Here is a 15,880-nt window from a genome sequence, read left to right on the forward strand (position 1 = left end):
TTACGAGGACATGATAACCATACTTACCCAGCTCGAGATGTGTCTAAACTCCAGACCTCTCACCGCCATACCGTCCGATCCGTCAGACCTGGAAGCTCTGACCCCAGGCCATTTCCTGGTGGGAACCAGTCTACAAGCCGTTCCAGAACCACCATTTTGCGATGTACCTATCGACTTTCGCATTGGCAGCTGACCCAGAAGCGTGTCCAAAGGATTTGGGCAAGGTGGTATCCCGAGTACCTTCCAGCAGCTGTGAGTACCTTCAGCAGTACCCCATTGGTCACCATTGAACCCGGACGAGTTGTGGTGATCAAGGACGAATGTCTGCCGCCAACTCAATGACCACTCGGAAAAATCATCCAGGTACACCCGAACAAGGATGGAATCGTTCGCGTGGTCACACTGAAAACCGCCACATCCGATTCAGTTGTCCGTCCAGTCGTGAAACTGGCTTCGCTGCCGACACCGGAAACGCAGTCCACACCGTCTGATCCCAGTTCGGATGAAGAATAGAAGAAGTAGAAACAAGAAATGAATTTAAATTATCCGTGCTACTTCAAGGTGTCCGGAATGTTGATGCGTGAACTTAAATTAAAAGAACTACCTAAAACCAAGCCTAAATTTAAATTAATCTGAATCTAAATGAATTAAATCTAAACCTTAAATTATAAACTATATTCAATCCAAGATGTTGCATATACAAATACAATATCTACTATAGCGGCGGCGAAAAGGCAGAACATGGAGTCGGTTTCATAGTGATCGGCAAGCAGATGAAGCGTGTTATAAGGTGGAGACCGGTTAGCGAGCGAAGCTGTGTATTGAGGGTACGGGGCAAATTCTTCGACTACAGCTTGATCAACATCTATGCACCGACAAACGATAAACCCGATGACGTGAAGGACGCGTTTTACGAGTATCTCGACAAAACCTACGGAGAGTGCTCAAAGCATGACGTGAAAATTGTTATCGGGGACGCCAAAGCTCAGGTCGGTAGAGAGGACTTTTTCCGTCCAATCATTGGTAAGGAGAGCCTGAGAGAGTAACCAATGACAACGGCCTGAGACTAGTGACCTTCGCTGCAGCTAGAGGGATGGCCATCAGCAGCACTTACTTTGCACGCAAAGACATCCGTAAGCACACCTGGATGCACCCGAATGGCGAAACTTGTAATCAAATAGACCGTGTCCTGGTAGACGGCCGATACTTCTCGGATGTTATAGATGTGAGGACCTTCAGAGGACCAAACATCGACTCTGATCACTATCCCGTTGTCAGTAAGTTTCGAGCACGGTTATCAACCGTAGCGAACTCAAGAACTCAGCGACCGTTGCGTTTCAATATCCAGCGCTTCTCAGCAGACGGTGTGACGGACGAGTACCGCCAGAAGCTTCATGAGCGGATAAGGGGAACAACAATCTGTGGGAGTCAATCCACGGAGCTGTGAGCACAGCAGAAGTAATAGGTACTGCTCAGAGACGACCCAGAAACGGTTGGTTCGATGAGGAGTGCCAGAGAGTGACGGATGAGAAAAATGCTGCCAGAAGCCAGATGTTAGTGTCTGGTACCCGGCAGAACAGAGAGCGGTACAAGGAAGCAAGAGAGGAGCCGAAAAAAGAATTCACCGCAAAAAGAAAAAGTAGTATGAGGAGAACGTCATCCCAAGCAAATTATCATGGGTTCAGACACCATACAACCCCTTGAAAATACCATAAATATGGTCCGTGCCAAGTTTCAGGACCATAAAAAACCATCAAATGGTCTTAATAACCCATCAATATTCAATACACCAAAATATGGTTTTTAAATGGGTTCTATCGGACCATGGTGATGGTGTTTTCATGGGTCGACCCCATGAAAAACACTATCAAGACACCATGCCGTAGGGGTGAAATTGGACCATGGCTATGGGGGTATTATGGGCTTTTCGATTGCTCGGGATTACTGAGGCGCAAAACAGTATGGAACAAAATGATATGCGGAAATTTTATGAAACTGTTCATGGCGTACGGAGAAAAACAGCGCCGTCTCCCGTCATGTGCAATGACCGTGAAGGTAACTTGCTGACAGATTAAACTATGGTAGCAGCCAGGTGGAGAGAGCACTTCGAGACATTGTTGAATGGAGAGAATGTTAGCGCGTCAATGAACAGAATAAGGATAAGTGACGATGGACAAGCTGTGGAGCCTCCGACGCTAGAAGAGGCGAAAAAGGCAATCAAAGAGATGAAAAACTGTAAGGCAGCTAGAAAGGACGAGCTCCCGGCCGAACTTTTCGAACACGGTAGTGAGAAGCATCACGAAATACTTCATCATATTCTTTTGAAGGTATGGGAAGAAGAAGAACTACCTGTTGACTGGCTAGAGGGCCTCATTTGTCCCTTATACAAAAAGGTACACAGACCCGAGTGCGCCAATTATCGAGGAATATCTCTCCTCAATTCGGCGTGCAAAATTATGTCACGTATTCTGTTCAACACATTGAGGCCATTGGAGCAGTCTTTCGTCGGCGAATACCAAGGTGGTTATCGTGAAGGCCGATCAACAACGGATCAAATGTTTACCCTGCGACAGATCCTAGATAAATTCCGGGAATACAACTTGCAGACACACCATCTGTTTATTGATTTCAAAGCGGCGTACGATTCAGTGAAAAGAAACGAGTTATGGCAGATAATGGTAGAACATGATTGGGCTGATTCGTGCGACGCTAGATGGACCGAAATCAAGTGTTCGGGTTGCGGATGAGATTTCGACGTCCTTCGCAACCTTAGACGGATTGAAGCAGGGTAATGCGCTGTCAAACTTGCTGTTCAACATTGCTCTTGAAGGTGCCATCAGGAGAGCAGGCGTGCAAAGGAACGGTACCATCGGCACTCGGTCGCATATGCTCGTAGGATTTGCGGACGATATCGATATCATTCGAATCGACCGCCGAGCCGTAGAAGAGGCATTCGTGCCTTTTAAAAGGGAGACAGCAAGAATTGGCCTCACAATCAACACCAGCAAGACGAAGTACATGATAGCTGGAAGAATACGTGGGTCCAATAGTGATGTTGGTGGTGAAGTGGTGTTAGGTGGTGATAAAATTGAGGTAGTGGAAGAATTTTTGTACCTTGGAACTCTAGTGACGTGCGATAATGATGTTACCCGCGAGGTAAAAAGGCGCCTTGCAGCTGCAAATAGGGTTTTTACGGACTTCGTAGCCAGCTGAAGTCCCGTAGTTTGCAGACGAAGACAAAATTCGCGTTGTCCAAGACATTGATAGTTCCGGTTGCCTTGTACGGGCATGAAACGTGGACGTTATAGGAAGTTGATCGTAGAACGTTCGGTGTCTTCGAACGTAAGGTGCTGCGAACAATACTCGGCGGTAAAGAAGAAAATGGCATCTGGCGGCGTCCCATGAATCACGCGTTATACCAAGTATATAAAGGAGTGGATATTGTCAAGCTAATAAAAAATGGCAGGCTGCGGTGGGCTGCTCATGTGGCACGAATGCCGGAAGAACGACAGGCGAAGATAATATTCAGTAGAGAACCGGAGAGATGGCTGTTTGCAGTGGAAGAGGACCTAAAAGCACTCAATGTCCAGGGTGACTGGAAGAGATTGGCCCAGGACCGTGTCCAGTGGAGGAGAATTCTTCACTCGGCGTAGATTCAACGAAGCGAATTGTTGCCCATCAAGTATCAAGTAGTATTCAATCCAAACTAATAAAATGCAAAAAACTACCACCAAAAGCCACATACCAAATTGATGGACCATGGATGGATTCAATATAAACAGCAACTGAAAAATGCAAAATTATAAATCGAATCTGTAATTTAAGCCTAAATGTCAATCAAAAGCATCACGTCGGGATTTGGTAATCTCTGAAAAAATTGACGAAAATTGTAGATTTGACACATTTTTACCTCTCATATAGAAAGGTTTTGCCATCACCGTGAAAATCGTCAACCTAATCCAGGTAAAGTATTCTGGATTTTAACAGGTGTGTGTGTAACGGAGTGTTATTCCTTCCACATATCGCACCACCATCCCCTCAACTCCCATACATTTTTTAGCCTATCCCGGGCAGAGCCGTCAATAGGTCCTAAGTGACTATCAAATTCCAAAAGGCTATATATAGGAGTGCCGCACGTTTTGTATCATCGCGTTAGCTTTACGAACGAGCAACATCGGGGATCTATCGTCGACTTCATTACATCAAACTTATAGTATTTTTGTAGTACATTTTTCAGTGGCATAAACAAGCATAAGTTTATAAAAGAAACTCTTTCTGCCTTTCTCCTACCGACTTTATAACCGAGGGCTGAGTCTCCTATACCATTCGACTCAGTTCGTCGAGTTAGGCAAATGTCTGTGCGTGTGTGCGTATGTGTGTGTGCGTGGCTATGTATGTATGTGACCAAAAATATGCACATCGGTTACTCGGAGATGGCTGAACCGATTTTTTCAATCTTAGTCTCAAATACAAAGTACAACGTTCCCATAGGCTGCTATTGAATTTCATTCAACTCCGACTTCCGGTTCCGGAGTTACAGGTTGAAGAGTGTGTGACCCATGAAATTCCTATATAAATCGGAATCAGTATGGTATCTTAAAGATGCAAAACTTCATAAAATTTGTTCGAAAATGTTTGGAATTTTAGTATCAGCTCACTGATGCCCAATCAAATTCACGTTGGCCACATTGGACACGTTCGGCGGAATCGGAAGCTTCGGGAAAGTAATTAAGTTCCTAAATTGAATTGACATCTGCTTCTCAAACATGCCTGACTCGATTTTCACATATTTAGTCTCAAATGAAAGCCACAACATCCTGAATGCTATTAAATTTCCTTTGAACCGTAGTTCTGGTTCCTGTGTTACGGATTGAAGTATGCGGCCACATGCAAAATTCCTATATAAACCGGGATAATCAATATATGTATAAATGATGCAAAAATAATTAAAATGAGTTACAAATTGCTTGAAACTGTTGTCCGACACTCACTTCGTCGAGTTTGAGAAACGTGTGTATGCGTATGTGTGTATTGTTGTGTGCATGTGTGTGACCAAAAATTGCGCATCGGGTACTCGGAGATGACCGAACCGATTTTCTCAAAACAAGTCTCAAATGAAAGGTATATATACGCAGATGGGTTTGGATGGGTTCTCCTGAAGCCGAGCAGTGGATTTCTTCTGATACCGATATGTTCGTTTCTGTGAGCCATTTAGCACTCCGCGTAGTCCCGATCTACTCGATCTAGTCCCCGACGGTAGATCTAGCCTACTCAAAGGGCCATCCAGTAGGTGCTGAGGTCCATCCGGCCATTCCGGGTGGAGCGTAACTTCCAGCGCCCCAACAACCCACTGCTAGCTCTGCGACGCGGTCTACTCGGTCTAATCCCCGGCGGTGGATCCAGCCTACTGATGAGCTACCCGGTAGGGTGTCGAGATTGGTTCGGCGATTCCGGTGAAGCTTGACGTCCGGTTCACAGGCGCCCCGACAACTACGTGCTACGTCATGTACTACTCAACTGGTCCCCGGCGGTGGACCTAGTCTACACAGTCGAAGAGTTCCCCGGCGGCGGAATTTCTCTCGAAACCCGATTTGTGGCTTCTTGTTTGTCCCTTCGCCACTTCCTCTGCAGCTCGGAGAGTATGCTCGTGGGCACTCTGTTGACAGCGTCCCAGGTATGTTCGTCACGGCACATTTCTTCGACGATATTGTCCACTGTCATACCAGGTATACCCCTACGAGCTTCTTCGTATGTATGTATGTATGTATGTGTGTGTATGTGCGGATATATTAAAAAAAAATTCCACATCAGTTTCTCAGAGAGGGCTGAACCGATCTGTAGAAAGATTCAAATGAAAGGTATAATATTCCCATCGGCTGCTATTGAATTTTATTTTGATATGATATCTGGTTCCGTAGTTACGAGGAGAAGAGTACGGTCACATAGAAAATTTTGTTATAATTTATCCACATCGGATTCTCGGAATTTTCTGAACCGATTTTCACAAACTTAGTCTTAAATGAAAGGTACAACTCTTTCATCGGCTGCTATGAAATTATGAACCAAATTTAAACGGATACTGCGAATGAATCCAGCTTTTTACGTGCCATAATGGCGGTCTAAATTGTTCAGTTCGTAATACGTTTAATGGCCCTTTTTTGACAATAATAGTTTACGTCAACCGCCCAGTGAGATTAAGTCATCCTACGTTAGTCCAATGTGTTGGATGTTTATTCAATGAACTTCCGACATCTTCAACTGGGCGTTGCTGTCAAGCTGGCGTAAACGATTCCCAGTCAAAAACGGGCAAGTTGCTGGCTAACGGGGGGCTATTTGCCAACTCGGATGCGCTAATTGCTCTACAATTTGCCAGCAAATTTCTGGCAATTTGGGGGTATTTCAAATGCAACATTTGGGCGATTTTCCGCCGTTATTTTTTTGCCGCTCTACCCACCCTTAAATTGCCCCCAAATCGCCCAGGGAACGCGCCATTTAATCGCCCTTAATTGCCTAATATGAACATTACAAATAATACTTATTTTCGGATTCATTATCTATTCACATAAACTTATCAGTACACTAAGTAATCACCACCAAACTACAGTCGTAATTCGCTGGTTGGACCACACCTCTGTCCAACTAACGAATTTGATTCGTTAGTTGGACCGACTGACGGATGTCAAAAACTCTCCAAAGGAGACGTTAGTAGGGTAATTGCATCTATTCACATCTCTAATAATTGTCTGATTGATTGTCAAAGCGAATTTGACATAAGGTTTTGACATTTAGATGCTTTTTAGTTGGACAATGGTCCAACTAGCGGAGGTCCAACTAAAAAGCGGTCCAGTTAAAAAAATGTCCAACCAGCGAATCGCGACTGTATAGGAAGAATCAATGGTTAAATCGGTATTGCACACCAAAAACTTACCACAATCTGACTTTCGGTCAGAGATCTTGTTCCACTATACTTATACACGATTCCACAATTTCCCACATTCGTTGGCTAAATGAAGTGCACTAGACAAACAAAATACAAGCGAGAACACGCCATTTGTTAAAAAAACAATTTTAAGCTTAAGCCAAACATGAGCCGCCAAGTTTGAAAAACGCAAAAAACAAGCAAGTCCATTTCTGCCGCAAGAAAATTTGTCTAAGTGTTGATTTTGCCTTTAAATCGCATTCGCAAATTGCATTTGTTCCTAGGGGCAATTAGCACAGGCGAGTTGAGTCAAACGTCAAACTGTTTAAATCGCCTGACCATGTTCCTCCGCATTTTTTTTGACTGGGTTATTGTCAAAAAAGACAATTAAACGTATTACGAAGTGAACAATTTAGACCGCCATTATGGCACGTAAAAAGCTGGATAAAGTTGAATTTTTTTCAAAAATGTGAACGGAACTGCTTGGATTTGTAGTTCTAACTCACGAACAGTCATTCAAAGTCTCTTTGGCTACATTGGCCACCATCGACAGTACCGTAGGCCCGGCAAAAGTATCCAAATTTAACATAACAATTACATCAATTTCTTTGAAATGGCTAGACCATTTGGACCAACTTCTGTTTCAAATGGAAGTTTTCACAACAACGTATATCGCTATTAAATTTAATCCCGACCCGACTTATGGTTCCGGAGTTACGGGTTGTGGCGTGCGGTCACATAGAAAATTCCGATTCAATCCGATACCGATATGAATGCAAAAAGGTCAAAATTTCGCCAGAATATGTGTCAAACAAATTGCATTTGCAGTTCTAGGTCAGTGATGGCCAACCGAAGTCTCATTGACGACATTGACCATCACAAACAGTTCCGAAAGTGCCACGGATAACTTACCACCTATCAACATTAACAAACTCAAAAGGTTTGGCCGATTCTCACAAGTTTAGTCCCAAAGTAAACATATATTATCCCCATAGACGTCTATGATATTTCATATGGATCGGTTATATGGTTCCGGAAATATAGACTGAACCGTCCGGTCACATATGAAAAAGCCAGAACTAAAACTTTATTTTCAAAGAGCATGAACTCACGAAATTTCAGAAATCAAATTTGTATTTTCGATGCCACATTCAATGTAATGATTCCCTGGCTGTTCCGAAAAAAAATTGTGAACGCTTTTTAGCGTTTAGACTATTTGGTGCGGAACCATCAATTACTGGTACTGATGGTTCAAATTTTCGATTAGATCTTTTTTCTTTTACAACATTTTAAAATTTGTATATTTTTAATTCTTTTCTTGTATATTGACAACTATGCCATGTATAATGAAAATGTAATTTTTACATTAGAAAGTTTATAATGAACATAACCAACAATGAAATCCTAGTGTTCATAATTACACCGCTAGGTGGATTAAAACAGGTTTTTATTTAAGAGGTTCGCGGTGATCACGATTGAAGACCAATAGATCAACTAATATCCCAAAACTAGAAAAAAATCCATTATTATATGAGTATTACTCGTACTTTAACGATTAATTGAATAGATAATAATTTTTTCCTGCATTCGGAAACGTTTTTCCTAAAAAATCGCTATTTTACGCTCTTATAAAGAATATTAAAAAATTCTCATCCACAAAACAAAAATTTATGCATAAAAAAGAAAGAATCGTTTAGGTACGAGAAAAATTAATTACGACCAATTTAAAAAAAAATAAGAAAATCGATTGAGTGGTTTTTTGGCAATCGTGATCACGGAAAAACCATTTAAAAAAACGATATTTCGAGATAATCGAGTTTAAAATTTCAAGTTACCACTGCGCTTGTTAGACGAAGCGCACTTGGAAGCACTGTAAATTTCTATCTTTTTCTCGGATCTCCCTTTAAATTGCTTGGCTCACTACCGCCACCTTGCGGAGAAAACTTTCCAGTGAAACTAAAAAGTCCTTTCATTCCTCTACAACTTTGTGGAACATCATAACTTTCTATCTCTCATCGCTTAAGCGATATATGAGTTTTTCCTAACTTTGTCCCACCTTTACGCGTGGTTCACATAGGGTAAAGTGCCCATTTTCACCATACTAAGCAGGGTGCATAAAAATTGACATCAACAGCTTTGCGTCGTCGTTGAACGAAGATGGCAGACGGTGCTCTCACCAACGGCTTCAAATGGGTAGGGTGATAATTGAAACATGGTGATTATGGGCTCATCACCCTACATGAGATAAGCGGAGTACGGCCTTTGCGAACTTTAAACGTTCTTAACTCTTTAACGGTTGGTTGGATTGTCTTGCAGTCTTCGATAAACTTGTTCGGCATATCTTCAAAAGCTTAACTTCTTCATAGGTTCGTGATCGGAAGTTTACAGCGACCTCTATCGGCGATTTTGTGAACTGCGAATGTTTTTCCATACATTTTGACCAAAAATCCCATACAAAATTTTAAGCTCTTTGGAGGAGGGGTTAGGGTTGCACCGATTTCGCTCAAATTTGGACAGTGTCATTTTTTCATGATTTGCAACGACGCTAGTGGGTGTAGATTAGTGATTTCAAAAATGGTTGTTTTATTGTCACCTTACTATACTGCCCATAAAAGCATAAGAGTCTCATATTAAAAAACAGCAAGCCGAGAAAAACGCTGTTCAAGATTTACATTTTCATTGCACCTTACGGATGGGACAAACATGGTTTGGTATTTTTTTTCGATATTTTCTAACAAAACCTCTTAATCTTATTTGTGCATTGTGATTCAGTGGTGATCGGAGTCGGAAAATGTTTTGACATTAAAAATGTCTTACTCCACTATCTGGGACTAGGTGTCATTCTAAAATCTAAACTATCTCCCATGTAACGAAACTATGTAAGGTTTGCACGCTTATAACTCCGATATTACTAGATGGATTTTAATCATTCATACACCAACCGATTCAGAAACACCTAACTTAAATATTGGTAATAATTTAATATCTCCCCAATAAAAGTAGACTTTTAAAAATTGGTAAAATTAAAAAGTTCACGAAAACCGGGAAAATTACCATTCGTGATGCAGATTTCTCAGACACAGCCGTCATTAGAGGGTAGGTTAGTGGCTCAATCACACACGAAAAGTCATAAATAGAAGCAACGCATGTCCGTTTAAATCAGTTGTTGCTCTTATCCCATATGAGCAACATCGTCTCCGGGCGATGCAATAAGCGCTATCGATTTTCGGCAACGTTGGCATTCGCACACACTCGCACCTAAGTGACTAAACCATATACGGTTAGTTTATAAATAGAGGTGACGCGTACCCGTTTGAATCAGTTTTTGTTCTTATGTCGAACGGGTAAGATCATGGCTGCAGCGTCTAGGCACTACACTAAGCGGTAGACGCTATGCATTTTCGGCAGCGGTGGCCGTGTGCGGATTTTTTGGGTACCAGCACGGTGTCACAGAATGATTTGCAAAGTGGGTGGGCAGGGTGGTTTGGATTTAATTCAATACGGTGTGTGCTGCAGAGTGTTGCGTTTGAAAAAAATATATTTATTTTTATGCATGCGTGTGCGTTGTAACTTGTTAATCCATGTTTACGGCGCTTTGTAGCTGCGTAGGGTAAAGAGCCTATTGGTTTTCATGTTTCATATTTCGGTTATATGTTTTTTATGAGTAAGGCATCTGACAACGTGCTTCTGTAGTTATTGCACTGTTCAGCAGCGTAGTATTTTATATAGGAGAGTACACCCAGGTTTTTTTACGCGGATTTTGAAATTTACGCGGTTTTCATTAACGCGTTTTTTTTTTTAATTTTACGCGGTTTTCATTTACACGGCCTGTATCCCCTGCGTGAAAAATCTGAGAGTAATTGCATCGGAAACAATCACATTCCCAGCAGAACTTTTTGTTTTCTAATTTCAAATACTTTTGTTTCGTACTGCACACAACGGAAAATTTTAAAACAGAACTTACCGTCCCAGCAGCAGTTTAAGCGGGTGTTCTTTTTCGATTCAAATTCAAGCCATGTCTTAAGCGTTACTGGACTTAAAATTGTTTTCCCAGTTTATCCAGTCAGAATATCTGTCCTACTTTATGTATTTAAAACACAGTTCTAATTGCGTTTTAAAGTATACAACAAATAGAACGGTTGGGTATACTAATTTAAATTTTAAAATAAATCTGTTTTAAATTATGAAACAAACCGCTGTACTGAAGATATAAGTATGTCAGTACTATTACCACATAAAACGCCTATATAACATAAAACGCTACAGAATTGGTTTAATAATACAATGTTTACACTACAGAGTTATAACACGTTTTAATAATTAGCAACAAGAAAAATGTCACCAAGAGAGCATAAAAACCCGTTTTGACTGGTAGTGCGAACGTTGTATAACAATGTAATTTATCAAATAATTTCATTTGTTCAATCACTAATCGATCAAGATATACTTAACCTTAAGATTGTTTACTTAAGTTCATTAGTACATTATTGAAAATTTAAATGGAAAATGAAATTTCATATTTCATGGAGAATCTGTATATTTCCGTTGGCGGGTGTGGGCTTCCTCATCACAGCTCTCAATATGGATCTTTTCTTTTGAATATATTTTCTGGACAGACCAGCCTATTTTTACTAGATGGATCAGCCAAATAATGCCAATCACCTAGTGAGATACTTGATTAATTAATAGATTACCGTTAAAAGACCTTCAATAAATTATGTTTTGACGGGGAGGGTATATAGCAAATTGTAACATATGAAAACAGGCGAGTGAACAACAGCGTGAGTCGATATGTGTGATAGATAAAATTCATTTGCACGCTCTTGAAAAAAGCTACATTTTTAATGTCACCGTGGTCGTGTCCTGTACACAACCCTTTCATTTTTTTTTTTTTTCATTTGCCAAAATCAGGCGAAACTGACGAAAGAACGAAGCTTCTTTCCATACCACTAGCACTTTGCGAAATCGAAAATGAGACAACAGGCTAGGACAAAGCAAGCATGTAGCAGAGCGTTTTCATTATTCTCTCCACACGCTCGTTTTCGCTTTGAGATTCAGAATGATATTGGTACATTCGATATTGAACTTACTGCTGGGGAAACGAACATACACTAGCAATGATATTTATTTGTCGATGCTCGATTCTGTAGATTTGCGAGCTAATGATGGTATTGTAAGACGGAAGCCTGATCGGTGTGCATATTTCTCATTTTAACTATGTTCTAGTAGCATTATTAGATGCACATTGCATTAATTTCATTTAATGAATAAGAGTCGCAAATTACTGAGTATGCATCAAAACGAAATGGCAACTTCGGATTGTCATAGGAAAACGAAAGTCGCTGCTGCTGCTACTCGTTTTCATAGAATCGAGAGAGGAGGGGACATCGCCTTTATTGTTTTATTTTTTCATGCAGTTAGCGACGAAAGAGGCAGGGAAAGGACGAAAATGAATTCTAGAGAAAATTTATAATAGGACGAAAGTAACAATGAGAGAATCTCTTTGGGGTCTTTCTCTTCTGTTCATTACTTGGTCATTTCAACATTTACTACTCTACTCTTTTCATAATATTCTAGTAAAAACTGTCGGCTTTCTATATGTACTGGAAAATTAGTGCAAAGTGTTGTAATGACGTCGTGATAAACGAAAGAGAAAGTAAACAAAGAGAGGCTCTCAATGTTACTTACGTCCTATTGAAAATTTTCTCTAGAATTCTCTGAATTTCGTCGTTCATTGAATAGGTTTGAGAATTTTAGGCTCTGGTGGTGATACAGAATACAATCCAACAGATAACTCATTTTCGACAAAAATCCATATGGGACTTTTATGCTTTTATGTGCAGTATACACGATACAAAAAAGTTTAACCTTAGGGTCATTCGTTTCATTTTTTCGGGTTAGATAAATATATTTAAGAGATATCTCCAACCATATGCGATTATGCGATTTTGTGCACCACTTTGGAATAGATTTGTAACATGCTATAGGCGGAATTTGGTAATCGAACCCAAGGCGAGTCTGTGAGTCGCATTGAAATGTTTCACGTAATTTTACTATTGCGTTCAAATATCTAAACTAATACAAAATGAAGGCTTGTCTTGTAACGTGTTTAAGAGGAATTTCTAGCCCAAGAGTTCTAATTTTTATGTGTATTTCATTCGCCAAATGTCTGTAGAAAAGTAATTATTTCATTCAACATTACTCGTAGAGAATTTAGAATTTAGAAAGAAACAGAGTTTCGTATACTTAACCTATCGTGTGATGTGACTCTACTAATTACAACCGCATAACCATACTTCCACGCTGCCAACGCAATTGTGAATTTGTTCACCCTCATCCTGCACTGATCCTGCATCCAAATATCTTCCGGTTTCGATTAATCCTTCATTTTATTTGAACACCTTTTGCACTAAAGCCCACGTTTTCGTTGAATTGTGATTTCCTGTTTGTTGTTGTTTTTTTTTCTAACTCACTCCACCGAAACCCCCATCGACAAATGTTGTAATGTTTTCCTGAAATCCTGTTCTCTACCTCTTCTACCGTTCTACTTATAGCCTCGGGGATGGCATGGTATATCCGGTACAGGCAACCCACCTGCCTTCCGTGAGCATGATGAGCTCGGCCCCGTCGTCGGATCTCAGTAATTCCAGTACCCGCCTCTCGCCAGCGACGAAAGAGCAAACACGGCAGGACATCCATCAGGCTCGACTGGAAACGGTCAATGAACAACAACAGCAGCACCGTCAGCACTTACACAACGGCTCGGTAGCACATGCGGGGCCACATCGGATTCTACCGCAGGATGTTTTGTGAAAAGTGTTACCTGAAAGGCGAAAGTCGGGAGCGTGTGGATGTGGTTATATGCTAAATTTGTTTTACACCATTAAGATTTTAAACTTTATTATTATTGAATGCAATCATGATTTCCATGGACGTATGCTTTTTGTGTTGTGTTTTTTTAATCTCTAGGCTTTCGCGAACTACAACTGAGTCCGATCAGTTGTTACCAACAACCAACTATGTTACAGTCACATGATAAGATACTTATATTTAAAATTTTGAGTGCGCACATTTATTAGGTATCAAATGAACATAAGAGATAACACCGTATGTATTAATAACTGAAACAGAGCTTCAGTTCTTGCAAGTAATGTTTCCAATTCCAACACAGTATAAATGTAACTTGTTTTGGTAACTAAAACTGGCAAATAATGCAAAATGAATTGTTAGGTATTTTTCATTTATCTTTCCTTGTCAAACATCGAGTTTTTCATTTTCGTAAGTATACCAATTTAGTCGGAAAATCTTCGCACGGGATCAACTTGAGAAACTAGTAGTAACATACGTGCCCCAAACTTCCGTATCGCAATTCAATATTATAAATAGCGAAAATAAAAGATACAATAAAATAGGGAATTGCGCACTGAACTTCCACTATGCTGCCGTGATACGCATAACAGTCCCACCTGCATAGGAAACCCATAGCAAATGGGACTGTTATGCGGATCACGGCAGTATGGTTATTCCAATTTGGGAAAATTAATGTTTTTTGTTTCTATTGACTACAATTGTACCTGTGCCTGTATTCAAGGTTCAATTGACAAAAGGTCAATGGTGACTTTTTGTTTATTTGCTGCTATGTGTTAAACGTAATTTTAACATTTCAAATAAAAAAAAAACTAATTCGAGAATTTCGTGTTTAATATGGTTTTTTTGCAAATAAAATAAAATGAAAATATTACATTTAAATAAAACACTGCAAGGAAAACAAAATTTATTAGTTGTTTAGTGAATTATTCAGTTTGAGCCAATATAATACGACCATGACAATCCACGAAGAAATTAAAAATCATCCCATTATGTGCCTCTATAGCGCACAGTTCTTCTATCTGATTTTATTTTTTCTTATCATTACAGTGACTCAAATTTAAATTATTTAATATTAATTCGTTAACTTGGGCTACTGAATGTAGGTATTTTGTTTTTTAATATGATACAGTGAAGATCCGTTTTTATCAGCCCCCGATTTTGTATGCCCATACGTTTGTCTATTCCTGATTTTGACAGCCTCATATGAAAATTCATTTGATGGGTTCTAGCAAACGAACCAAATCAAATTCGAATAAATGTTTTCTTGAGCATAATTTTCTTATCTTAAAGATGCAAAAATAACATTCCTTTTTTTTAATTTTGCACTGTAAGAACCTCATAAGGGCGTGAAAATTTTTTTTAGAACTTTGTGAAGTGAATTGCCCAAAACTTTTGCGCATTATAATGTATCACGGCAGGAATCAGCATATATTGGCTTAAATGGCACGTTCCTCATATGAAGTCGGGGATTTGTACATTGCTGTGTGTTTTCATCATTTCCTGAGCGGAAGGAAAAGAGAAGGAGGTGTGGGGAAGTAAAACTGGAAGGGTGGGAAAAATAACAGCACAAAAACAAAAGCAAACAGCAGGTAGGTTAATCTCAAAAGTAGGTAAAGTCGCCTGCGAGTAAGCCTAAAGCTCTTTACCACATTGGATAAGAAACTTTACTATGTCTCTGAGTTTCAGTCGTCCAAACATGGTATCGTCTATGTAAGGACGGCCGAAAACTCGAAATCGCAATTGCGCTACTGCTGGACAGTTGCATATCAGATGACATGAGTTTCCATAGTCGGATTCACAAAGATCACATGAAAAAGACTCAGCGCGCTGAATAGTTGCCATGTGATAATTGAGTTTGCAGTGGTCGGTTAAAGCCCTGGTCAGCATGCCGCAGTGGAGCTTCGAAAAATGTAGGAGATTTTTCGAAATCACTGGACACGGTTGTTCTAGAAACGCCTTTGTTTGGCGACACGTTTGTAGATTCCTCCAATAATTACGGTGCTTTGACGAAGCCCAGGACCGTATTTCTTCCCTTTATCCAACTTGTCGAAATTAGCATGGCGGGTTCAGGACCAACGAATTCAAACCTGC

The 15,880-nt window shown here is 40.3% G+C and overlaps 2 protein-coding genes across 5 annotated transcripts in view; one reads left to right on the forward strand and one right to left on the reverse strand.

The window, feature by feature from the left end:
* Window positions 1-15,880, reverse strand: part of LOC131693251 (uncharacterized) — a 38,435-nt gene that overhangs the window by 12,920 nt on the left and 9,635 nt on the right. The gene's annotated exons all lie outside the window — the stretch shown is intronic.
* The window catches only part of LOC131693250 (palmitoyltransferase ZDHHC15), a 35,563-nt gene that overhangs the window by 6,979 nt on the left and 12,704 nt on the right, over window positions 1-15,880 (forward strand). For 2 of the 4 annotated variants that reach the window (XM_058980926.1, XM_058980928.1), the window contains exon 6: window positions 13,474-14,142. The exons of the other annotated variants lie outside the window; for them this stretch is intronic. In XM_058980926.1, coding sequence (XP_058836909.1) covers window positions 13,474-13,732 — 259 coding nt within the window. In that variant the 3' untranslated portion in view covers window positions 13,733-14,142. Of the gene's footprint in view, window positions 1-13,473; window positions 14,143-15,880 lie in introns of those variants that run through there. 4 annotated transcript variants of the gene reach the window in all.

Source organism: Topomyia yanbarensis, chromosome 3, assembly GCF_030247195.1.
Source record: "Topomyia yanbarensis strain Yona2022 chromosome 3, ASM3024719v1, whole genome shotgun sequence".
In the NCBI taxonomy this organism is placed as follows: Eukaryota; Metazoa; Arthropoda; class Insecta; order Diptera; family Culicidae; genus Topomyia; species Topomyia yanbarensis.